Raw genomic sequence first — 24,049 nt, forward strand, 5'->3', positions numbered from 1 at the left:
ACTCACGGACTATAGTGACATTGGGCGTATGAATACACTACGAGTATGACATCATCGGCCCCGTTTACACATTTTGCCGATGGGCACGCCCCATCCTTCAATGATCCTTATTATTTGCTGTATTTTATATTTATTCGATACTTAATACGTTATTATTGGGCGATAATCTCGGCACAGAAGAATCGTTGTATCCCGGGCACGATCTTTCGGCTTTGAACGCGTTCGATCAATCTTAGCAGATGTAGTATCGTTATATATTTTATCCATAATTTTGTGTTATCTTACACTAGGAATGAGAGTGACTTGGCTGAAAGAAATTATTTTTTGACCAAACTGTTGGCAGATATTTAATTTACTGATCATATACATAGCTACTGATTCGTTCGGTGCATTTGCACCTTAAGATTATACAGATACAGGCCTGGCAGCTGTTATATAAGTATAGTAGGTTCAACAGTCCAAGATTTACCAGCCGAGCATATGCGTTTACGTTGAAACACATAAAATAAATTCATAGGTAATATATGCAATAATAGATTCTTTGACTTCAATACCTTTGCACGTTTACTTGGGGATCATAGTATAGTAGCATTTATAAATGTTCGATTTTGATAATGTAAAATTATATACATATTCTTTTCACATACGTTACGCCTTTTTCTCTTGACATGAATAGTGAACAATATCACCATTGGCATATCTTGCAAATGCACTGTGAACAAAAAGAAAAACATAATTGTAATTAGTTTAGAAAAAACTGAGTAACACTGTTTTAAAATTTGTAATTTGTATGGTCCTTGGAGCGTATACCAACCAATCAATGTTTTTATTAAGTTTAATGACAATATGCAAGGATCATTCAGCTATAATCACAGTTATGGATCGGTTTACGAATAGAGATTTTTGAAATGATTTACCTTTGATTTCCAAAACGTTTTTTGCATACCGGACAAATATTGAACTCCGTTAAGAGAACGCTCTGGGACTCGTAATGCATTCTTTGCTCCTGTACCTGGAGGTGTTCAGCATAAAGCAAGCCTTTCAGAATTTGGGTCCTTCGTCGTTCATTTAGATTATTCTGCAAGCTAGCCTCAAGGAAATGTCTTATCCGACCTATTGGTACATTGCCAGGCAAAACCTCCAAGGCTTTCAAGGGTTCGATTTTTGCAGCATGTTCCTCAAGCAATTCCAAAGCTGTTTCCAAGTCAGGTTGAGCTGTCCTTCGGTTCTCTGGAGTGCACCCTACAGTATAAAATAAGTTTACCAACAGGTACACTTAAAAGCGCAACTTCAAAAAATATTTCTGTAACACAATGTGAATCTTGAAAATGATAGAGATTTACCAGTAGCTACCAAGACACCTTCGTTGTCCGGCTTCAAAAGTTGCTTGATCAAAGTAACATAGACTTCGTCGGCCCCATCTTGATTTTTCCCCTTTTCTGAATTTTTCTGACCTTCAATACATATTCATCATGTAGAATGAACATTTTTATTATTCATTTAGATGATACCAACCTTCGAATTTTGCATATACATTACTGCAGAATTGAATCGCCTTGGGGACGTCGTTTAATAAGTTTACATAGATGGAGATGGCCTGCTCGTGACGACCCAATCGTCCTAAAATAATCGCACGTTCTTCGAATAGGCAATCAAATGGTAAATGAACTAGGACCGTTTCTGGCGTGTAATGAGTTGACTTCTCTAAGAATTGTTGTAGTTTCTGTCGAAGGTGTTGAACATTTTGCTTTTCAGCCGGCGAAGCATTTGGGTTCAAGCCTGCTAAACACTTCTCTTTATATTGGTGTACCAGGACGTTGTGAAATAGAGGATTGTTATCCATCCAAAAATGAACCACATGCTCCAAGTACGTTATCACCAAGTCTTTGTGACAACGTAAAAGATAATCCAATACTTTGGGACGTGGCAAATGTTCAACTTCCTGTCGGCATTAAATATGTACAAGTTAGTAAAATAATGGCAGGGAGCTTCCACAGAGTATTCCATTCACAGAATATAAAAAAGATGAAAAATGTGGGTATGCTACTGATTATTATTACCTGCACATCTTCCATAAATATTCTGAGGCCCTGTTCTGGGTCCTGTTCCAAAACCCATCCAGAAAACTTCAAAATCAAATCCATATGGTCCTTACCTAGGTGCTGTAAGTATTGAATTGTTCTCTCGGTACCTCTTAGACTCGAATCACTTTCGTTGGATTGTTTCTCAAGCAGCTCTAAAGCCTTTTTGTGCTGACCTTTTGTTTGATATAATATAATTAATTCTGGGTATTTCTGATATTTTAATAAAGTCTTCTCCGATTCTGCTAAATGGCAATGGTTTAAACGCAACAGTGGCGCTACCAAGGCATCATTTGTCTGTAAATGTAATTTATTGTAAGATTGAAGACTGCATTTTATTCTGAATAGCCAAAATATTAAGTAATACAAAATTGAGATTTACTTGTAAGTAACATTTGAGTAATGTTGTGTCGATTATTTTTAAAAGCTGCTCTGTAGCCACAGCTGTTATATTCTTGGTTTTCTCTCCTTTCATTGTATCTTTCTCACTATTTTTCTCATTTTCTTTATCTTTTGCTTGCGTATCACCCATTAATTTATGTCTCACTTCTGTCAAGAACTTAATCAAGGCAAGCAAGCCTTGTTCCAAATCACGGTCTTGCAATATTGGCACAGTTGTAACATGTTCGCTAGTTTCATTGGCATTGGTTGGCTGGGAAACCAGATCAGGGAAAAGTCTGATTACTTCGTACGGATCAGTACCTGATTTGAAAAACTGCTCCATAGACTCGGCAAATTTTTTATTAGCAAAAAGATAGTGGGCGTATAACGTTTGTATTTTCCACGTTTTTTTTGCTTTTTCTTCTTCTGTTATGTCAGACAAATGCTGGAAACAGATAATTTACCATGACCATTGGTTGTTTAAACAATTATTTTATGAATTCTCCAATAATAAATGATATGCTCACAGTTAATTTTAAAGCCAGCTGAAACTGATTCTGTTCAAGAAGTGTTCGAATCTGATGCGTCACCTCCACGGCATTTATACACCAAACTTGGCTAACTGATGCTACATAAACAAGGCCCTTTCTACACCTGCACAATAATCTAGCTTTGTTAAGTTCTGGTATCGTTTGAATGTGTAAACAACCTTCCAAGGTATAAACTTCCAAAGTATCGGTAATTATACCCATGAGAAATGGATCATCCCAGGCTAGAAAATAAATATTCTCGCAATATATTTTTTAATATCTCGAGTTGAATTGTATTTAAGAAACACTGTTTTACTGATTATTGATACCTGTAGCACTAGGCGAATCTGGCCATTTGACAGAGTTGTGTTGGACCAATTCTCCTTTTGTGTTCATAAGAATTGACTGTGAATCTTTTCCTAAAGCAAAAGACGTGTCTGACAGTTTTGTTATTCCTGGTTCAGGAGACTTTCCACTTGGAAATAATTCCTTGCTTGTACCATCTAGATCCAAAAGTATATAAGACAATCCACGGAATCCCAAAACCACAGTTTCTCCGCACCTACAGCGTAAAATGTTCCGAGCAAATTTAAATAAGATATGCAACCAATTGCTGCTCCACCTTTTTGTTTTACAATCTAATAACTTGTTTCGTACCACGACAAGACTCGAGGCACATCAGGAACAGTTAATTCTTCTCCAAAGTCTATAAATTGATCCACCTTCCACTCGTACAATTGTAATTTTCGCTTCACAGCAACACACAAGCGAACAGTTATATCTTTTTCACCTGTCAAACTCTGAGTACGTTGTACATCCAACACGAAGAGCGTCGCACCTTTCGTTTTTTGCAACTGACATATTTGAGGGATTGTTGCAGAATTTAAGTCATGTACGCAAATGATGTTGTCTAAAACATTGATTTTCGGACATTGTTATCGCCTTATTGGCAATTAAAATTCAAATTTTTATTTTCTTATTCGACTCACCGGTCAAAAGTATCAACAAGTTGTACTCTGGTACAACTTCGATCTGCAAAATAGGTTTTTTGCTAAAGTTTTTACCGTATCGAAGCAATTGTAATTCTTGTTTGTCGTTTGACTTTGGAGGAACACTGTACATTAACAAATGTCCCTGTCTAGTGCCGATGAGTAAGTTATCATCTGTAAGTAAAAAGTTTCACTGATAATTCAAAGTTACGTTTTATATATAATTTAGAATACCGCACAGTTATTTCAGTTAAGGTGTAGAACGATTGAGGTTATGTTTAGCGCTTATTACCGTAAGCAGTAATTGATTCGATCTGAACTGTCAATTTCAAGAGAGGTGAAGCTTCGTAGGCGTCGTGCATCTTAACACTCCGTTTGCACAAATATGTTTGGATCTTCACGGTATTTTAACACCGTGGAATCTTACACTGACATTTCACTCCACGACGACGTTTGGGGTTCTGCTTCTGTCAGTTACCGTGCCACGCAGCACTTGTTTACATTAAACGTTGACGTCAGCTGGTTAGGTATTCAAAAATGGTGTCTCGACTGACTGACGATGTTAGTTTTAAAGAATATCAATCCAAAAACCATCATTTTGTTTGAGCCGAGGGCTGTGCCGATTATAATAACTTTGTAGACAACAATGACCTTCACAGGTTACTTCAGTTGTGCTGGATGTTGATATTTGTGAGAGAATCGTAAGATAATATGTTACTAAAATGTATTGATTGATTGATTGATCAATGTACAGACGTAGAATAGTTTATTCTTATACTTATTATTAATTATGCGTCTAAGTGAATTGTTACAATGTGTCGACCTGGCACCATAACAAGCCCCAGGGCTCTAGCTTCGGTGTGTTCTTCTGACAAGAATTCCGAACACGAGCCTAAAATAACATTGGCATCACGATCTGTACATAAAAAAGCCCCCGTCAAAACTCGGCCATCGGTCATTTTGATTTTAAGGTGACGATTCAGCCATCCTCTCAATTTTAGTTTGGCTGGTGATTCCTCCACTGGCAAGGCCTGAAAAAAACATGAATTAAAACAAATCAATTATACCTCATGTGTTTGTTCAGTTACGGATTGTATCAGCTAAAGGTAGTCATTTTTAATTGAAATAAATAATACCACATTTTTAGACAAAAATTTTCTAAATTATCATAACCGTCACATTCGCTAATTGTCACGATCCAATTACCTCTCCGTTACCGTGAACAGCCTCAGTATTTGGAGTTGTCGACATGCTGTGCACCGTGTCTTTCATATTCTTGTTGATTTATTAGGATAGGTGAAAATCTAAACGTATTATACAATTACAATCAGTTTGCTTGCGCAATTTTCCGCAAGTAAAACCAGCAACAACAAAATCGTTGACAAAATAAAACCGTTCCTGACATCTATCAAAGTGTTGAAGAAACTCGGTGGAAGTTAGATAATACCGAGTTAGAGGGAGCGGAAAGTAGCTAAGACGGCGGAGACTATGGCGCATGGTATTTTTTAAACTTTCCGCGGTATGTACATCATTAACTATTGTTCATTTCGCATGTAAAAATACTGTCTACACCAAAGTAAATTACCAATAAATCTTAATACCATGTCTTCCGAGGGCGTAAGGGACCCTGAGAATCAGCGCGAAGATATTCTTCTAACCTCAAAATCAAGCAGCGTGGATATCGGTGAAGAGAATGTAAGAGACACTGTAGATGATGTAAAAATTGTATATTCTAACATCAAGGATGTCACAGAGAAAGATGAAATTACGGACTCGATAAAGTTGCTTCAACATTCGTCAGAAACAAGTTCGAAGCATGATCTAATGGAGATTGACAGCTCGTATATGAAATCAGTAAATGATTCTGTCGAGGCCAATGTGACCACTGAGGAAGGTCAGATTAATGTACCTATTAGCATAGATGATGTCGAATCCTTGAAAGTTGTTGGAAATGGACTTGATACTCCAGAAATACAAGAAAGACACGCAACTCGGACAGCAAATTTGATCGCATTGCCTGTTCAACTGGTCGCTCAAGATGCACAGAATGACAGGCCTATTGAGATCAAAAATAGTGATCAAAATGAGTTGATGCAAAAAGACAAAAGCGTTGAGAACGCAGCTTCGATGGATTTAATAAAAGCTCAGGCAGCTTCAAACTCAAGGGATGGTATCTCCAAAGTAGAGGTAACAAACGTAGTAAATTCCTTATCGTATTTAGCGGCAGAATATGCAAGTTCTGATTCGGATGAAAATGAAAAAAGACCATCATCACCATGCGAAGTAATTACCATTGTTGATGACCGTGGCAATGTGAGACAAAATAACACACAGTATCGAATGGAGTCTATAGATGATGACTCTGAAAGTGGATCTAGTAGTATAAATTCCAGTGGTAGCGATTATACCACAGAAACCGATAGTGATATTGATAGCGAATCAGACAGGTAAGACATTGCTAAATATTCCTTACCTGATGTGAAAAATTGCTTGTTGATGAATACTGCAGTTTGTGTGGACAAGATTTTGTTTGTGACGTATGATTGTTACATTGCAGCCCTATACGGGTCAGTAAAATTGATTTACCAAAAATCAAAAATATTAAAAGTGAGTTTGAGGGTCTACCACCAATCGAAGAATTGAAAATTACAGTACCTGAAGAATCATGTGACCACCTAGGCAAGGTAAATATTTCTATATTTGGCGGAAGATAGAATAGATGATGTAATTTTGTTTTATTTTCGTGAAATAATAATTTTATATGCCTCTAGGTCACTGGGTTTGTAGAGGAGTTTGTTATAGTACGACCAGTTTCGGGTAAACCCACTCTAAATCTTGATTCAATTTTATTTCTTGAAAAAGGCCAAAAAGTCCTTGGCAAGGTGTTTGATGTATTTGGTCATGTGGCTGATCCTCAATATTGTGTTCGATTCAATAGCGAAGAACACATTCAACAATCGGGGATTGTTTTGGGAATGGAAGTATATTATTCTCTAAACGATGAGCACACATCTCTGGTCTTCCTTCACGAATTAGTCAAGTAAATATTTATCTCTTAAGTTTACATCGCAGTCTGTCAGTACATGGCCATCGATTCCCAAGTCAGTTAGTGAACATTTGAAAACACGTATTTACAACTCTTACTAGGCTGAAAGGTGCTGATATCTCTGGAGAAGACGATATGGAGCCTCCAGAATTTTCAGATGATGAGGAGGAACGAGCTTATAATCAGCTGCAAAGACAAAAGCAACGTCACAGACCAGGAATGTCAGAGAGTCATGATAACTGTGGTGGTGTAGTGATCCCACAAAAACGTCAATGCCCCGGTAAGTATGTTTCAGTAAATTTGTAAATCTCTTAATAAAGTTAGCTAATTTCGGGTAATGTGATAGCATAAAAAATATTATGAAATTTCATTAATACGCTTATTATAGAACGTCCTCGAAATCCTTGGGGCACTGACTGGAGATCTCAAAACTATGGTAACCGCCCACCAAATCCAAATTCCGGCCATGGTACGCATCGATGGATCTCTGATAATTGTCAGCCTTCATTTCAAAATTCGCCCAACTTACAAAACGTAACTCATTCACCTAATCAGTCTTCCCCTCATCGATACAGACACCCCAGCACATTTAATTCTAGTCAGTGTCAATGTCATCTATATACTAATCGGTACCAACAAAATAATATGTTTCTTCCAACAAATCCAGAATATGTGTTTGGTCAACCGGCGAATTTTCGGCCTAACTATCCCTATTATGGAACGAATTTTTATCGACCTAATCCTTATCCACACCCTCATATGTCTTGGGGACCACCACCACCACCTCCTCCTCCTCCCCCACCTCCTCCGCCATCTATGTAATTCTAAATTCCATGTTTTAGCTTACATGCTTAAGATCTGATAAACTTTACATCAATATTCACGACCAGATTCTCATCCACCCCCTCACATGCTTGGGGACCACCACCACCACCACCACCACCACCACCACCACCACCACCACCACCTCCTCCTCCTCCTCCTCCTCCTCCTCCTCCTCCTCCTCCTCCTCCTCCTCATCCGCCACATCCTCCGTCATCTGTGTAATTCTAAGTTTCATGTTATAGCTTACATGCTTAAAGATTTAATAAACCTTACATCAATATTCAGCATCACATATGTTAATTTGTCAACCATGTAGCACTCCACTAGTTACGGATACTATAATGTGTACAGAGGTAACGATTAGAAGTAAATGGGCTTCCAGCAATAACTACGGTAATGCACGATTTTTTCTGTTTTTTGTAAACATATTTGAAATATATTTATCTCTCTGAATTATTTAGTTCACTGTCCGTTATTATTTTCCAGGTATTCCGTATAGATAATATTGATGAATATTTACAATGCCTTTTTACAGTTTTAGGACACATTGTCGAATAATTTTCACAAGTTTTAAGTGTGCAGATATGCGTGTATAGATCTATAACACAAATACGATCCATTTAAGTAGGTATAGATACGTCGAATGAATTCAATCAAATTTCATGAAATCTGAGAAAATCAAAGTCAAAATCAATTAAAAAATTTAAGCGGTTTTAAAATTAAACGTGAGGAATATTATTAAAAATAATTTATTTGATACTTAGAACGTCTAGTCTCTGGTTACTATATTCACGATGGTTTGAATAATTTTTTTTCCTTTCGAGTGGTGAACCAGATTCAATAAAGGGTCCTGCATCTTTTCTTCGAGAAGTTTAACCAATTCAACTCGCATGCGTTGCAACAGTTGAGCAACCTATGAAATAAAGGTTGTTAGTACAGTAAATTGCTAATTGTTTGCTTGTTTTAATCGTTTATCTTAATTTGTTATAACTACTCTCCATTGACCTCTGAAAATATTCAATAAGATTCACATACCCTGTGCGATTCAACGCTGAACATTATCCAGCCATCTTCTAGTGACAAGATGAAAGTTCCATTGTGTAACTCTATATCGATACCATAGCCAGAGAACAAGACTAACGCCAGCATCGGTACCATTGATACTTCCCTTATAAATATTCTGCTCGTCTTAATTTTTTCTTGAAAAACTAAGTATGGGCTAGAAAAGTGACCGACTGTGAAGTTGACCGAAGAAGGATGCATGTTCACGTATCCATCTTTAGTTTTGAACTTCAACTCCTCTGGTTTGGGCTGTCTTGGTATAGCGCCAGCTGATTGTAGTTGAAATGATTTTTCTGGCGTGAAAACTTTGGCTACATTTGGGTACAAGGCAGCACATAAAAGTCCTTGTAGCAATTTATAATTTTCGTTGTTCGAATTCATTGCTGGTCCCGTTATTTCCAAGATCCTGTCATCTCCTGCTCGTCGTCTTCCTACATCGACTGGAACAAAGCCAATTGATACCAGAAGTTCTAAAAGTTGATGTTTAACATCAGCTAATGTTTGTAGTGTTCTCGTAGATAAATAGTTCTCGTTAGCAAAAACTTGACCCGCATACGAGCTATGTGAACAAGCATCTAGCCATTTCTAAAACAGAAAACAATAAAGGTCAAGATCCTAAATTTTGAGGTCAGTTGACACAATAGCTCGTATTTATGTACTGTACGCACCTTGTAAGCTTTTAGAATAGTCAATTGATCTGAATTTGCTGTAGCAAAATCCTTTTTCTTTGCATCAAGTTCATGCTTTTTGTCAAATGGCGCAACAAAAGGACTTTTATGGGACAAGCAGGCTGCAATTGTTAATGCAGAGTCAACGCAACAGAAAATAGCTCCGAAAAGAATTAGTTTTCCTATGCGAACGTCGAGGGGTAAGGCAGCTAAGTGGTGACCTAATGGAGTTAAACTACAATCTGGAGCTATAGCTCCTACATCTTGTAAACGTTTTATTGCATCTGAAATACTGTCCTCAGATGGAGGCTCCAGCACTTTGCCTGGAAAAAAATATTGTGGATATGAATTAGCAATTATAATTCTTCTGCTAAATTATATATATATATATATATATAGGAAAAAGTTTTACTCAGTATATCATGAAGATCAACTACTTTTCCTTTACTCATGATTTGGATTCGCAACAGCAAAGATTCTAAAGCTATTCGCAATATTTCCGGAATCGGCTGTGCCAAGAAATGATGTTTAAATCTGAAACAAAATTACTAATATTGGCATTGCAGAAACATTTTGATAGGTGGAATGATTTCGGTATTCGTACTGTACTTTGGAAACAATTTTTGGAATGATTTGAAAAAAATTGTGATACTGAAGAACTTACTCCTTCTGAATATATAGCATGAAATTACAAAAAAGGTAGATAAGTTTGTTAACAAACCTGTGTGATGTATAAAGATGTATGGAGACTCCTGGCATGACTCGGCCAGCTCGTCCTTTCCTTTGCATGGCATTTGCTCGGGAGACCCAACACATATCTAAACTTTCCATATTCTGATTTGAATTGAATCTCGTTTCCTTCATTTTTCCTGTATCCACAACAAATACGCAATCGTCTATCGTTACTGACGTTTCAGCTATATTTGTACTGAGAACAATTTTTCTAACACCATCTTTCATTTTCTTAAACACTAAGCTCTGATCTTCACTAGATAGAGACGAGTGCAACGGTACGATAATAAAATTTCCACTTTTTGGCGATAGTGACTTATTGTTATGAAGCGCGTCTTTCAGTGACATTATCTCTGCAATACCTGGTAGGAATACCTGTAAAATAAAAAAAATAGCATTTGATGAAATTGGTAAATCAGACTCGAAAGTTAGAGCATACTTATTTTCGTTTGTTTTGTTGTTTTCAAATTGAACGATTTGAATAACTAAATGCAATCATTAATGAATATAGAATATACTGGTATGTATGCGTACCAGTATTGAACCAGTCCTTGGATAATCATGGTCTCCGCTGACAATCCATTCTAAAACATTTTCAATCAACTCACAATTAATTTTCTCCGGATCCAAGATGTACAGATTCTTGTAAGTTTGTTTCGAATATCCTTCATATCTTGCCATGAGTTGGGCAAGGACCAGATTTTCGTCTAATATATTATCTTTGGGGTAGACACCAGCCATAGCTTCAACATCAGCGGATTCTAATTCAGTTTCTAGTTTTTCAAACCCGCCTTTGATCCTTCGAGTAAACCGTGAATTCTCTTCAACTACAAAGCCAGTTCTTTCCAGAATATCTTCTAGGAAAATTTGCTCGACAGGGAAAGTTCTTCCAGGAATATCCAAAGTAGGAGTATTTCCAAAGTAAGTTGAGAATGTATCAGCTTTGAGGGTGGCACTCATGAGAATAATCTTCAAATCCGGCCTCTTGGAGAGCAGTTCTTTCAATAACATTAACAAAAAATCACTGGAAACAAAATTTCTGCGTGTTATTGATTATAAACCAAGATAAGATTGTAATTAATTATCTTAAATAGAGTGAGGAATGCGGAAGAAACAGATATGGTCGAGATTGAAGTATTGAATTTATGGTTTCTGATAATTACTAAAGTGACTTAAAGAGAAAATATCAAAAATTCGTGGTGTGTTCAATTGACGGCACATTGTGGAAAATTATGCATAAAACAATAATTTTCCAATCACTGATAATAACTATTTACCTGATTACCTTTCAGCACTTCTCTCGTGTACCTCGTCTACAATGACATGAGTCACAGAAGACAGATCTGGATCTCCTGAAAACCTTTGCAACAAGATTCCTGTTGTGCAAAAGGTCAATCTTGTTGTGGAAGACACTTTACTTTCTAATCGTATTTGATATCCTACAGTGTTTCCTATACGTTCGTCTCGTTCCGCAGCCACTCTTTCCGCAACTCCAATAGCACTGATTCTACGAGGCTGTGTGCAAACTATTTCGACATGCTCTCTGTTTGTTTCTGATCTATTTATTATCCAATCATCTAGTAAATATTGAGGCACCTGCACCGAAAATTTGAAATTTAATATAAATATACTGCAAGTATGTGAACTCATGCAGAAATAGCAGTTAAATAAATAAGAATGATTGGTATTATTGATTACACAAACTTTACCTGAGTACTTTTACCACACCCGGTCTCACCAGAAATCACAGTCACCTGACTTTCATGAATAGTGTCTAAGATTTCATTCATTTTTGACCAAGCAGGCAGTTTTCTTCGAGCTTCCTTCATTTTCAGGTACCTTGGACTCTTCTGCTTCTCCATGAATTTAGTTCTTATTTCATCATCTTGTTTAGAAATTTCTTTCCACGATACATTGTCTCTGTTTCGTCTATTTGTAGACCCTTTTTTGTAGTGTGTCGGTATATGCTGGTCATGTTCGCTGTTTATCGATTTTGGGAATAGTGGATCATCTTTGTCTAAGAATTGCTCCTTACTTTCTACCAAGTATGACTGGATTTCAAACTCATTTTCTAATATAGATACTGCTGAAAATATTGACGGAGCACCATCCACACAGTGCTCCAATGCCTCGTTGTAAAGACGTCTTGCTATTCGTAAACAGTTTAGCTTTGGATAAGGAGGCGTATTCTTGTAAAAATAAAAGTATGGCGGATCGTAGGGGTAGGTCAGATCTATAAACAATTACGAACTCTTAGTATGCTATGGATAATCGTTAATCCACATTGAAATATAGATAGTAACATTTTTTGAACACAGAACAGCATATAAAAAGTATTAACGTACGATCTGGAAATCTTATTTCCAAAGTAAAAAGAGCATCATCCTTTGGTATAGTCTGTTGAACGACGTCAGGTTGTCTGTGCACAAATTTACACTTGTTACCAAACCTACAACTTCCACTGGCGAATAAACGACAAATATTTTTATCTATCTTGACAGGTTTTGAGACTGTTGTCTTATCTTTTTTTTCTTCTACCAGATAGTCTAGTTTCAAGTTGATTATCCAAATTCGATTTTTTATTTTCTCAACAAACGACTCTCCATATATTGACTCGAGAGCCATTTTTTCATCGTTTTGTCTCTCAAGTAATTCATCTTTGGATATATCTTCAATATTATTCATTCGCTGTAGATTTTCTACTCCGTAGTACTTTGAAAACAATATTTCTAACGCACTTCCGACATTTCCTTTCGCATGTTCCAATGCTTCAATGCAATGTGATGTGTGAAAGCTATAGATCGATGACAAAGAGTAATTACAATATTATATCCCATTTCCATTTATAAATATTATCGTAAGTCTAGAAAAGATTATTTTCAATATTTGCCCTATCAGACTCATTACACCCATAATACGTGTTATTAACAAAGATTACAAATATTTTAAATATTAGTAAGGTAGATCTATTAGACAGTATTAATAAAATCATATTTGTGGTAATGATTTGATCAATTATTGCAGTTTGCTCAATTTCCTTCAAATTCCAATTTATATGTTGAGAGAAAGCATGTTTTATTGAATTGCATCGAACCTGTAGCTTTCGAGTTTCGAAGTTGCAAATTGTCTGGTGATTTGTTCATGAGTCTTGGGAGTATTTTCTTTGGAAGAATAATCAACAACACCTTTTATTACTAAATTTCCACGTTCCATCCAATATTGTTTGCCCAAGTTTGATTTTTGGTCCTTGAATTCTGAGGCATCCGCAAGTCGAAATTTCTGAAAGGAATTATCACCAATTAGCAAGGTGTTAGTCTCAGAAGAATTCTCTCAAATTATGTAACTAGATCTAACTTCTCTATATACTCACAGTGCCATATATATGTTTCAACGTTTCATAAAGTTGCCTTTCTGAATCGTCTGTAATTCTCAGCATTTGCATTTCAACTTTAAGATTCGTTGGCACATTATTCGATTTATCAGGGACTCGTTGCGTGGGCACACTGGTCCTTGGAACATTCTGTATTTTACCGGTGTCCTTGGTTGACTTCTTAGTTGAAGTATTTTTGCTTTAAGAATGTAAAAGAGAGATGAAAGATTGGGAATACATCAATAATTTGAATATAGAAAATACTTTCCTACAACGTGTCAATCTGTGTCACTTTGTCTCACCTATTGCTCTTTGGTGGTCTTCTATCTTCCAATACTATGTCTTCCATTAACTGAGCACTGTGATGATCCATGATGTGATACTTTATTCTCGAATTATTAGTCAGTGTAGAAAATATAGAATCAGATATTGTAAAAGAATTGGGTTCCGGAGGCACTATTACAGTCGTATGGTCAGGCTGCAACGATGACCAGAAACTGAACTGAACTGACGCACGAGGTTATACCTATACGACAAATATCCATCTGTTGAAAGATCGTGGAAGTTGCGTTGCGCGTGCGCACGTGCTCTGTAGTAACGTCACAATACTTGACAGTTCAGAAAGGTTGCCTTTTTATTACGTATTTTATGAAATAGGTGGATTATCTACCATATTATTTCCATTAACTGTATTGGTATGGCTTTCAGAAAATTCCCAAACACGGCATTCATTTTTCTAATGCAATATCAAACAATTTGTGAATTATCTATATTTCTGAATTTTTCACGCCTGATTGCACGCCACTTCAAACATTCACGTAAAGGTAATAGAAAACTGGAGGCGCAATCTGCTGAATACATGAATGTGTCTTGACGTTTCACAAGCCTATTTCGTTTCTAAAGCGGATGATCTCATTCGGTAGACCGAGATTCCGTCTATGGCAACTCCGCGTTCACCATTTTATTGTTGGCGAATCGGCCCGCAATTCAAAAATATAGAATAACTTTTCATTTATGTTTTCATTTATTTATTGATAAGTAAAATTACACATATCCACAAACACAATAGTTCTTTGGGGGTGGGGAGGTGTACCGTACTGAAATTAATTCGCGCTCAAATTTTTTACAAAAAAACATGTGATGTTATTATTAAATATATTTTTCCATAAAAACTTTGCAACGCGCAACCGAAAGCAACGTCAACGATGAATATGGAAACAAGTACCCGTGCTGCTGTTTGTTATTTTTTTTTTTTGTTTTTTTATTTATTCAAAATGAAAAATACTAGATTTATATGACAAATATTATGTCACACGTATTATTATACTTGCAAAATACTAAAAGAAATATAATTTTAAACGGGAAATCAATTCGAGTGTGACAACGATACGTTGTTGCAAAGCTAAAGACTAATGTTTCGAGTGATTTTTATTCCGACATATGCATTATTTATTTAATATTTAACCAGACTCGAACGAACATTTCACACCTAATTTATCGAATTATAAATTTTATGGAAAAATTGCGTTTCGTCTAATTGGTCGAAATTAAATAATTATTCGTAGAATCTTTCCTTTTCTGCTTTTCCTTCTTTAGTTCGAGTCACTTTTAATATATCATAAAGTATTGTGCCTTCACAAGATCTATAATTTGTTAGATATTTTACGTAAGAAGCGACTATATAATGTATTCAGCAATATGTGCCTTTGAAGGTAACAAACTGTGAGTAGACACGCGTTTTTACGATTGTAAGGTATGAAAGAAAATGAGAAGTTCTGTGGAGAGACACCTGTAGCGAAGACATGTATGTCTTATACGATTAGACGAGCAAATGTTATCACCACATTTGCTTATAAGTAAAACAGATGAATATGATTCGAAGATAAATATAATTTAAGAGCAACACCGAAAAAACTGTAAAAATAAGATCTACTTCCATTTTTTAGTTATTTTTTTTTTTTTTTTTTTAGATTTTTTATTTTTCTTTTCACTCGAATCTGGACTTCTACTAAAGGACGTATATTCTTTTCTCTCATCTCACGTGATTTTTAAACTAAGTCAATTATTTCTTCCATATTTAATAATATACTTATTACCTCTTTACAAAAATCAATTCTTAAACTTATATATGGTAGCTCGACGTTGACTCACGGTATTTGAAAGAATATATTAATTTTTTTTTCATTTGGGTCATGTATTGATATGCCCTGACCACTAATACTGATAATCGCTATCCCTCTAAGCATCTTCTAAAATGAAACATTGGTAATTGTCTATACGTACATATTCACTTGACGCGACCGTTTTACAAGACAGGAATGAATATTGGAGTGAATAATAGTTGGCATCAAAAACTATTGTCAGCTATGCTCGGTAAGTTATTGTTATTTAAATATCTGAGTTGACCATGTGAATTGCTGTTTTATTTGTGGTATTGCCAATAACAGACAACTACCAATTACTTATCTCAAAATTCTTAATTCATCTGTGTGCCATCGTCGAGCCGAGTTTACATGCGATGACGTGTCAATGTATAACGGTTATATGCTATAGGTACATAATTAATATATAATTAATTTAATATATATGTATCATTATTATTAATGTTATTGATGCTATTTTGTTGTATTTCTTCATCATAGTACACTCACGTGGTAATTGCTATCATCTTAATATATCTAAAATATTATTTATAACATTTAGCAGTTTATAAGTGTATCTGTGTGTATTTATGTTCGCGTGTGTGTGTGTATGATTTTCTGTGTCAGTATTAAGCTGCCATTTCACCGAAATCACATGAAATTGAACATTCACTGTTTATTTTCCAATATCAACATAGGTTCATGCATATTATGCCGTTTTATGACGTCAATCGATTAAAAACTTGAAAGGAAATGTTCCAGCAATAGAACAGAATACCCAATTCTTGACTGCGTCGTTTCATTCTGTCATAAATGAAGCTCGTAAATCGTAATTGAGAAGATTATTACTTTCCAATATGAAAGTAATTTTCCCGTTTATAACTCAGTTGTTCATTAATTTATCGTGATCGACCGTCGAAGTATGAATTTTTCACTATAGCAGATTGTTCATAACATTATGATTATAACTATGGCGTGTGACAATTGTTTTCCTGCTTTCGCTTTATTCCATTTATATCTGCACATGTATCCGTAATACGCTAATCTATCAGGAATTATTACGTTTAGGATTTTGTTTTTTACCTTAAAATAGTCCAACGAGACCAACGAGGTAACGCAGAAATATGTTTGTCGATTTAAAAATACTACAGATATTGGTGAAATATATTTTATAGTAATTTCGGTCAAAGCACGCGTCATTATTTCTTGTTCATATACAAATATATAAGCATTAAACGTGTAATATATTATCATCATATATAATTAGTAATTATTAATATCCTAAGATAGTTATTGTATGAACGATTTCCAAAAAACAAACAGGAAACAAATCCTTGTTTCAACAGCCGCCACTTTTTTAACGAAGGTAGAGGTATATGCCATTCAAAATAACTCCATTTATCTGTTCCTCTTATTCGAGAGTTTCGACATGACTTTCTTGAAATTTCATCAACGGAATGTTCCAAGAAAATCGAATAAGACTCTCCAATATTTTCCAATATGTCACAAGCACCTCGAAAACAGTGGACCTTGGCTTGGAATGATAGAATTTTATTTCTGTTAACTTTAAATACGTTAATGATTTTTGTTTAAATTTATTTATTTCTTAAGTGATAGTATTAGTCTAAGAAGATATTAAGTACTGAGTGAGAGATTACTTAAAAAAAAAAAGGCAGTGGAAATTGATAACAAAAGCACGAGTCGAAAATTGCTAAAAATCTGTATTATTGTTCTGATACTTTGAGAGTATTATGTTATTCGCGATTATAATATTATATTATATTAGTATTGTTAATATACTCTGCAGTAAGCTGCTACCGTTTTTCATCAGGCTACAATTGAAAGCTGCACAAATTGCTGCGGGTTCGCTGACATGCCAGATACTCAAAAAATATCAGAACCTAAGAATACAATGGAGAAAGAGCCTATAAATAAACCAATCTAATGAAATACTGTAATAATACTTCCGGGTTATTAATAATACGTCACCGTTGTTACAAAAATATCATGATAATCATTCAAAGTCTTGGTATGCTTAAACTGAATTGGAATTTTTGACAGAGAGAAAAACAACATCGCGGGGAAAACCAAAACTAGACTTACTTCTATAATATAGGTGACTATAACGCCCTTTCTTCTGCATTCTTAGCGCAAATGAACCAAGGCAATATTCGAATTTTGAGGGGCTCCAAACTGTAATCGAGTATTTATTTCGTTTACAGGAACAACACGATCAGTGTTTTATGGACTTGAGTTGACTCGATTGCAACAATGTTGTTAAAGTAAACGAACTCGACACGATAGAGATATCTCACGATGTGGTTGAAATCGAGCAGAAGAGCGCAAAGCAGTTGTGTTTAAAACCTGCATCGCCGAATACGCAGCAAACTCGAGTGTTTTAAAATTTCGATTCTGGCTCCCACTGGGCGACGTGAACCACGCCGTTAAGAAAAACTCTATTCGATTCTAACATAATGTTGAGATTCCTAAAGAAATTACGGTAAAGTGATTGAAACGTGGTACTAAGACCAATTTTCTTATTGCAATTTGATTGAATTATTCTTTGACCTCAAAGTATTTGTAGGTCGGATTTTCGTAGCCATTTATCTGCATGTTAGCTACGTGTCTTTCCTCAGGTGTGGCTGCCTGATCAACTTCGATGAATCCCTGGAAAATTACAAACTGGTGTCAACAATACAAACTCATAATTATACGCTCAAACGGTTATAAAATAATGTATATAAGTATAATTCTCCATTTGTTTCCCGGAGATAGATGTCACCTGGCTGTGAGGGCTCCTGGCACTGCGTCTCTTGAACACCGCGACGCCTACAACTGCAGCAGCCATCAAAGCTATGCCAGCAAAAGCGAGGGTGAAGTAAACGGAACGACTTTCCTTGTGATATACTTCGCGTCTCACGGCATATCCCTGAAGATACAATTACGGCATTGTCGTCACACATTATTGGGATCCAAAATATGCAAGACGAACAATTATTTTTTTTAAGTTGGGTTGAAATATTAATTGGCTTACCACTTCGGGATGAGAATTGTCGTGAGTCATGCTGTGGGCTGCCCTAACAATTCCCTCGTTATGCATGGCCGCCCCAGCTGCAGACGGTTCTAACTGTTGAGGAGCGTCCTTCTTTTCAACAATCGGATTTCCATCTTCATGTTGCTGTTGTTCAGTTCTTAGTTCGCCACGTTCAGCTTTTCGTTGTTCCTTGCGCACTCTCTCCAATTGCTTTTGGTGTTCTTTTTCTAAATACAGTACAATGGTGAGAAATTCTGTTAGAATCTATCCTACAAAAAATGACGATAAACAGTGCGATTAATTCATACTGAAAAGCAACTATAATTTTGCAATACATATGAGCCATTTTGTAACGATATTTTCCCAACTCGGTACCAAACAAATTACAGCAATGGCAGTTATTTGGCTCAGATTTAATCTCTTTCAAATAATGCCTTGTCTTCTTGACTCTTGTTTATCCCGATTCTAAATAATCAGAATCCTTCGGAAAAACTTGGGAATCACATTCGATCCCACACAATACTAAGAAAAAAACTGTATCGCATCCACGAATCTAGCAGTAATGAATTACCAGATGACTCATATAATCGGACAAACCATTTCAAATCTTGTTCCTTGGCTATACAATTTTATCATTTAACGCAACATATTCACCTTGTTGTTTACTGGCTACATCGGCTTCGTATTTGTCGAGTATAAATGCCTCAGCCTCCCTGGTCATAGCTAGAAGCAGTCCCGGGGTTTCATCTTTGCTTCTCAGTGCCAGAACGTAGTCGTCCATCAGACGGCCAATTTTGGCGCTCAGTTCAGGATACCTGATAACAGAGATTGATACCAATTGATACGTGGTTCTCTTGAGACCTGGCTTATGTAAGCTTTCTCTTTCATCGAGCACCCGTGACGTTGAGACGTAAAAATCAACGATAACAACTCACCGCTCCAACATGAGAAGACTCTGATTGGTAACTCTGTCAATTTCGGCTAGATGTTCCAAAGTGGTAGGTTTTTCTCTTTGTGCTTGTTCTAAGCTGCTGTCCAACAGATGTTTGTAGTGGGCAATCGTGTGATGTCTGTCCTTGTGCAATGCTCTGAGTAATTTTTGCAAGCACTTTTGAATACGGTGCATCTATAACGATAAAACACGGAGGTAAAAAAAGGAAATAAACCCCCCTTCTTTCCGCGGACTCGGCGCAGGTGCACGCGGCTACTAAATGAGTTGGACTCGTATGAAAGGTCCATTAGGAAACTGGGTTAAATGAAAAAACCTCAGTAAAGGTAGCGCGCGCTTACTCGAACTCAACACTCAAATATGTTTCAACGCTCGAGCTACGTACGCTTTCGTACCTGAGTATAATACCTACCGTATTTACACGGTATGTATATTTGTACATATCTATGTACATAAGTACGGATGGACACTCAGAGACTTACGTTTGGTGGAGTTTCGTTCAACGCCGCCGTGTAGCATGCCATAGCTTCCTCGTTCCTCTGTTTAACAGCCTCCTAAACAGAAGGAGTAAATAATAGAGTTTGGTAAGCACTGGCAGCAATATCCGACGAACAGAACACCGGGATTGAAAAACCAGGCAATTTGGTACAATAACACATAATTCCGGAAGAAGAGCTGCAGTTTTCGCTGGGTTAAAAATTCCTGTGAAATCATCGTATTTAAAAATTTTCGGCAACACGTATCCAACGACACTGTGAATATTGATTATTTCGTAATATAACAGATTCTTCTACATCGATTTCGACAATTTCGTAGAACCTGCCAAGCGGTTTTTTGTCCAACATTCGCTTTTAAAGTTGGAAAAACAAACGTAGTTGAAATATTTTGTAAAGCATCTTTGGGAAGTTCACAACTCTGTTATCCCCTTGGAAATAAATATCACAACGCCTGTCGTAAATTAAAAAGCCACCACGGCAAATTTTACACGTAAGAATCCCGGGGAAGGTAAGTAAAATACATGCAGATTACGAACTTGAACGCGTTGCTGATGCATAGCGCTGAGCTGATGCTTTTCGGCAGCGCCGCTAGCCTCAAGTGCGGCAACAGTTTCCTGGAATCTGGCCGTCATTTTCCGCTTAAAAGCATCAGCGGCAACAGGATCTCGTGCCCTCATGTCCTGGTACCTTTCCTCGAGGTCACTCCAATCCTTCATCACCTAAAAACGTTGTAGCACACAGATTTCGCGGATAAAATTCTTAAGGGTAAGTAATTGAAAGAAAACGCAAAGTACTATCGTACAATACGGTGATTTGAATCACGTGTAAAATAATGTTTATAACAATTCGTTTTTGGTTTTCGTTTAAATTAATAAAACCAACGGACAAACAAGACGAATCGGGTGCCTCGATCGTTAGATGACGTAGAATATACCTTTGACCGCATGATTTGCTTCACAAATGTACGATGCGAGACGTAGACGACGTGCCCTAAGCTTGATTTCCAACTTGAAAGGTAGTTTCTTTCTTATCTCACCCACTCTCCGGTGTATAAATTGCCTTCGGTATCCGGGTTGCGGAGGGTGATAGAAGCATGTGTGCGTATAGTCGCGCTCACTTACCTTGGTAACCTTTTCCTTGTGAACCTCCTCCAGCCGCATCTGGGCCTGTTTGTAGCTCTGATGTTCGGATCTCGGATCAAAGTGAGTGAGATAAGGGTCGGGGGTCGCGTGGGGCTGGGAGGGTTGAAGAGTGCTGGAGCTCACCGGAAGCGGCATGGGAGTAACTTCCGATTTTTCAGTCGTTGATACCGTTGTAGCTGGCCGACTGTAATGCGAGATGCAAATCGACGTTTAGCGACGGGAGAATTTTCATCTCACAACACACGAACACGAGAGAGGAATGCGTGCTCGTCAATGTGGCTGGAATCGCTTCTGCAGGGAAACGTGTCCCTACACAATTTAAACGTGACAAAGGAATCTACGTGTACCGATATTCCCTCTTCGATCTTTCCTTCTCCTCTTTGATAGCAGATACGAGAAGAGAGAGAAATTGCGAAATAAGAACGGACGAGAGACGGCGTGTTCGTGTAACGTAAACGCCTGTTTTACTTGCATTTATACACGTGAAGAGAAGAACGAGACACCAAATGCACGGCGCACCTTGCGGCCAAGGAAACACAATAGAAACACGTCACGACTCGAGAGAAAGATATGACATGACATTCGTTTAAATGAAACGAAAGGAAGTAGGATCTGCGAGTCTTGAACGAAATTGTTATACGAATAATCATAATTCCCACTTCTCTTCAGACCTCGCACGATTTTTCACTCTTTACCAGAGAAAAGCTGACGTCGAATATATACTTTCACCCCGAGTCCCCCCATTTCTTTACTCGGCAACTCTCGCCCTCGCGACCCGCATTCAAGAGCTTTTGCTTCGTGTAAATTCGGATGATTAATATTAGACATTCTAAGAAGAAATCCGTCTTCAAAAAGTGCCCCCGTTTTCCCAGCAGCTGCTTTTCACAGCTACAGAATCGCTGATTATTCGAAAATATCACGTCACCGCATATCCACGATCTTACCTAGTCGTGGTATCGTAATCGTCGACGTACTCCTCGTCGCTCTCGTCCTCGTCGGTTTGGTCGCTGAGAACATCGTCCAGGTCACCGTCCGAGTCACTGTCGTCATCGGCCAGGTCATCCTCGTCCTCAAGATCGTCCTCATCCTCGTCCACGTCCTCGTCGATGCCTTTTGGAAGCGGCAGGTCGACCGGCTTCTTTGGTTTTACATTTTCTGCAGATAAAAGAAGCATTAAATAATAGTAGAGAAAAAAGAAGAAGAAGGAAAAAAAACGACAATACAACGTCTTACATGAGAGGAGGTATTGTGCAATACCGGACCATGTCTCCTCTATATACTCGGTTGAAGGAGGTTTAAGCCTGACGTAAAAAGTCGACAAGGATATAAATTACCAGCGAAATCCGTCGAGGATTCTGTATTCTCTTTTTCATCCCTGCGAAAGCTTGTCATTTTCTACCGTGAGCGGATAAACTCGCTGCTTTAATTCGCGTACATATTATATATATATACGTATACGATATACATATATATACAAGGAGAAAAAGTTGGCATGTATATACATATAAACGTATAATAATGCCAAATCGAATACTCTCGAAGATCCCTGGCAACGGCGCAGGCAAAGTCCTTTACGAAACGGCGCCATTTATCAGAATACCTTCCCATTCAAGGCGTTCCCCATTGTTTGAGGTCTGAATGGGGTTGTGCAGTAACATCAGCAGCGGTAGCAACGGCAGAGTCTGGTTATCGAGAGCGGATTTGGCGATAATACAAGCGGCATTTCGATACCAGCTATATCGTGCGAAATTTTACCGCACAGTCTTCTCTCGCTCGACAAGGCTCGTCTGATCTAACAATGCCTGGGAAAATTTTCCTTTTTGATTTTACAATGCAAAATACATCCGCAAGAGAATCAGCCCGAAGAATACAGGTATACTACGTACCTAAATGCTAACGCGTACGCCGTAAAAAGCTGCAGATTTACCCGTGAAAATATTCAAGCGAATATAGAATATCAGGATCCGATATGCGGGTGAGTTTTTTCATTTTATTATTTTCAGGCTCGTTCTTCTCCTTCTCCCCCCTTGCTCCTACTTATACGTCGGCACAATTTTCAGCTCCCGGACTCTCGGTCATAAAACGTAAAAATTTCAAGGTTCGCGAGCTGTGAGCAGAAAGTTCTTTACACGTTGAAAAATCAGCGAATTTTACGAGTTCACTTTTCCACCGGCCGAATGTTTTCAACCACCGTAATAAGCGCGATGTCTATATCACGTGGCTTCGCCTTTTATCCCGCTATTTATTACAGGCGGGGGTGAAAATGAAAAATTACGGCTGATCGTTAGACGGAATGACGGCCGAAAGATGACGAAGAGTGTCGTTGGCACGGTAAGATCCTCGAGTGATGCACACGTGACCGCGACGCGGAAGAACGTTGCTGAAATTGTTGCATAATTTCAACGAACGCTAATTTGGCTCTGTTGCAGCTCGAGTTGTAACTTCGCTGCTAACTAGGTTCTCGAGTCGTTCCTTCACAGAGCATTCTCCGAGGACAGAGACGCGCCTCATCTCTGATGAGTCGAGAACTTTATGTTCTTCACCGTCGGAGTGAGAAAACATGAAAAAAAAAAAAAAACGAAAATAATCAACAACAAAAGAC

The 24,049-nt window shown here is 37.4% G+C and overlaps 5 protein-coding genes across 10 annotated transcripts in view; 1 reads left to right on the forward strand and 4 right to left on the reverse strand.

Moving 5' to 3' along the window:
* Positions 1-317: 317 nt before the first annotated feature.
* On the reverse strand, positions 318-4,539 carry LOC124307759 (vam6/Vps39-like protein). 2 transcript variants are annotated; one of them, XM_046769811.1, is made up of 11 exons: positions 4,274-4,539; positions 3,982-4,155; positions 3,650-3,902; positions 3,322-3,554; positions 2,990-3,234; positions 2,464-2,907; positions 2,061-2,378; positions 1,516-1,942; positions 1,344-1,454; positions 1,013-1,242; positions 318-712 (listed from the first exon to the last, which is right to left on the reverse strand). In XM_046769811.1, the coding sequence occupies exons 1-11, from the start codon at positions 4,341-4,343 to the stop codon at positions 686-688; spliced, it is 2,532 nt and encodes an 843-aa protein (XP_046625767.1). In that variant the 5' UTR covers positions 4,344-4,539; the 3' UTR covers positions 318-685. The 2 variants fall into 2 exon arrangements, with proteins under 2 accessions (XP_046625767.1, XP_046625766.1); XM_046769810.1 differs by having other exon boundaries at positions 918-1,242.
* Positions 4,540-4,688: 149 nt separating this feature from the next.
* LOC124307771 (N-alpha-acetyltransferase 38, NatC auxiliary subunit) lies at positions 4,689-5,397 on the reverse strand. The gene is made up of 2 exons (XM_046769826.1): positions 5,188-5,397; positions 4,689-5,012 (listed from the first exon to the last, which is right to left on the reverse strand). The coding sequence occupies exons 1-2, from the start codon at positions 5,251-5,253 to the stop codon at positions 4,770-4,772; spliced, it is 309 nt and encodes a 102-aa protein (XP_046625782.1). The 5' UTR covers positions 5,254-5,397; the 3' UTR covers positions 4,689-4,769.
* A 34-nt stretch (positions 5,398-5,431) lies between these two features.
* On the forward strand, positions 5,432-8,305 carry LOC124307763 (H/ACA ribonucleoprotein complex non-core subunit NAF1). Its single transcript, XM_046769819.1, has 6 exons — positions 5,432-6,428; positions 6,539-6,665; positions 6,753-7,021; positions 7,129-7,307; positions 7,416-7,958; positions 7,989-8,305. The coding sequence occupies exons 1-5, from the start codon at positions 5,584-5,586 to the stop codon at positions 7,847-7,849; spliced, it is 1,854 nt and encodes a 617-aa protein (XP_046625775.1). The 5' UTR covers positions 5,432-5,583; the 3' UTR covers positions 7,850-7,958; positions 7,989-8,305.
* A 68-nt stretch (positions 8,306-8,373) lies between these two features.
* On the reverse strand, positions 8,374-14,787 carry LOC124307758 (putative ATP-dependent RNA helicase DHX57). Of its 3 annotated transcripts, XM_046769807.1 has the most exons (12): positions 13,987-14,787; positions 13,685-13,883; positions 13,409-13,593; positions 12,660-13,108; positions 12,024-12,547; positions 11,600-11,910; positions 10,849-11,338; positions 10,304-10,689; positions 9,995-10,116; positions 9,583-9,905; positions 8,888-9,499; positions 8,374-8,765 (listed from the first exon to the last, which is right to left on the reverse strand). In XM_046769807.1, the coding sequence occupies exons 1-12, from the start codon at positions 14,055-14,057 to the stop codon at positions 8,622-8,624; spliced, it is 3,816 nt and encodes a 1,271-aa protein (XP_046625763.1). In that variant the 5' UTR covers positions 14,058-14,787; the 3' UTR covers positions 8,374-8,621. The 3 variants fall into 3 exon arrangements, with proteins under 3 accessions (XP_046625763.1, XP_046625765.1, XP_046625764.1); XM_046769809.1 differs by lacking the exon at positions 12,660-13,108 and having other exon boundaries at positions 13,500-13,593; XM_046769808.1 differs by lacking the exon at positions 13,987-14,787 and having other exon boundaries at positions 13,510-13,593; positions 13,685-13,824.
* Positions 14,788-15,592: 805 nt separating this feature from the next.
* The window catches only part of LOC124307761 (amyloid-beta-like protein), a 39,178-nt gene continuing 30,721 nt past the window's right edge, over positions 15,593-24,049 (reverse strand). The window contains exons 7-15 of one of the 3 annotated variants that reach the window (XM_046769817.1): positions 22,392-22,602; positions 21,427-21,631; positions 20,842-21,024; positions 20,291-20,347; positions 19,795-19,985; positions 19,514-19,674; positions 18,860-19,086; positions 18,608-18,754; positions 15,593-18,492 (exon numbers count right to left, since the gene is read on the reverse strand). In XM_046769817.1, the coding sequence (XP_046625773.1) occupies positions 18,382-18,492; positions 18,608-18,754; positions 18,860-19,086; positions 19,514-19,674; positions 19,795-19,985; positions 20,291-20,347; positions 20,842-21,024; positions 21,427-21,631; positions 22,392-22,602 (1,493 nt within the window). In that variant the 3' untranslated portion in view covers positions 15,593-18,381. Of the gene's footprint in view, positions 18,493-18,607; positions 18,755-18,859; positions 19,087-19,513; positions 19,675-19,794; positions 19,986-20,290; positions 20,363-20,841; positions 21,025-21,426; positions 21,632-22,391; positions 22,603-24,049 lie in introns of all 3 variants that reach the window. The other 2 variants (XM_046769816.1, XM_046769814.1) reach the window with 2 other exon arrangements.

This window comes from Neodiprion virginianus, chromosome 6 (genome assembly GCF_021901495.1).
Source record: "Neodiprion virginianus isolate iyNeoVirg1 chromosome 6, iyNeoVirg1.1, whole genome shotgun sequence".
Lineage (NCBI taxonomy): Eukaryota > Metazoa > Arthropoda > Insecta > Hymenoptera > Diprionidae > Neodiprion > Neodiprion virginianus.

Bases quoted from the DNA above. Each gene is read 5' to 3' on its own strand.
- LOC124307759 (XM_046769810.1), bottom strand. From the start codon at position 4,343: ATGCACGACGCCTACGAAGCTTCACCTCTCTTGAAATTGACAGTTCAG. The intron at 1,943-2,060 runs GTAATAATAATC...TAATGCCGACAG, and splicing joins TATTTATGGAAGATGTGCAG to GAAGTTGAACATTTGCCACG. The intron at 1,243-1,343 runs GTAAATCTCTAT...TTTATACTGTAG, and splicing joins AGGTGTCTTGGTAGCTACTG to GGTGCACTCCAGAGAACCGA.
- LOC124307771 (XM_046769826.1), bottom strand. From the start codon at position 5,253: ATGAAAGACACGGTGCACAGCATGTCGACAACTCCAAATACTGAGGCT. The intron at 5,013-5,187 runs GTAATTGGATCG...TGTTTTTTTCAG, and splicing joins CTGTTCACGGTAACGGAGAG to GCCTTGCCAGTGGAGGAATC.
- LOC124307763 (XM_046769819.1), top strand. From the start codon at position 5,584: ATGTCTTCCGAGGGCGTAAGGGACCCTGAGAATCAGCGCGAAGATATT. The intron at 6,429-6,538 runs GTAAGACATTGC...GTTACATTGCAG, and splicing joins ATTGATAGCGAATCAGACAG to CCCTATACGGGTCAGTAAAA. The intron at 6,666-6,752 runs GTAAATATTTCT...ATATGCCTCTAG, and splicing joins CATGTGACCACCTAGGCAAG to GTCACTGGGTTTGTAGAGGA.
- LOC124307758 (XM_046769807.1), bottom strand. From the start codon at position 14,057: ATGGATCATCACAGTGCTCAGTTAATGGAAGACATAGTATTGGAAGAT. The intron at 13,884-13,986 runs GTGAGACAAAGT...ACATTCTTAAAG, and splicing joins AGACCACCAAAGAGCAATAG to CAAAAATACTTCAACTAAGA. The intron at 9,906-9,994 runs GTAAAACTTTTT...ATTTTTTTCCAG, and splicing joins TGATCTTCATGATATACTGA to GCAAAGTGCTGGAGCCTCCA.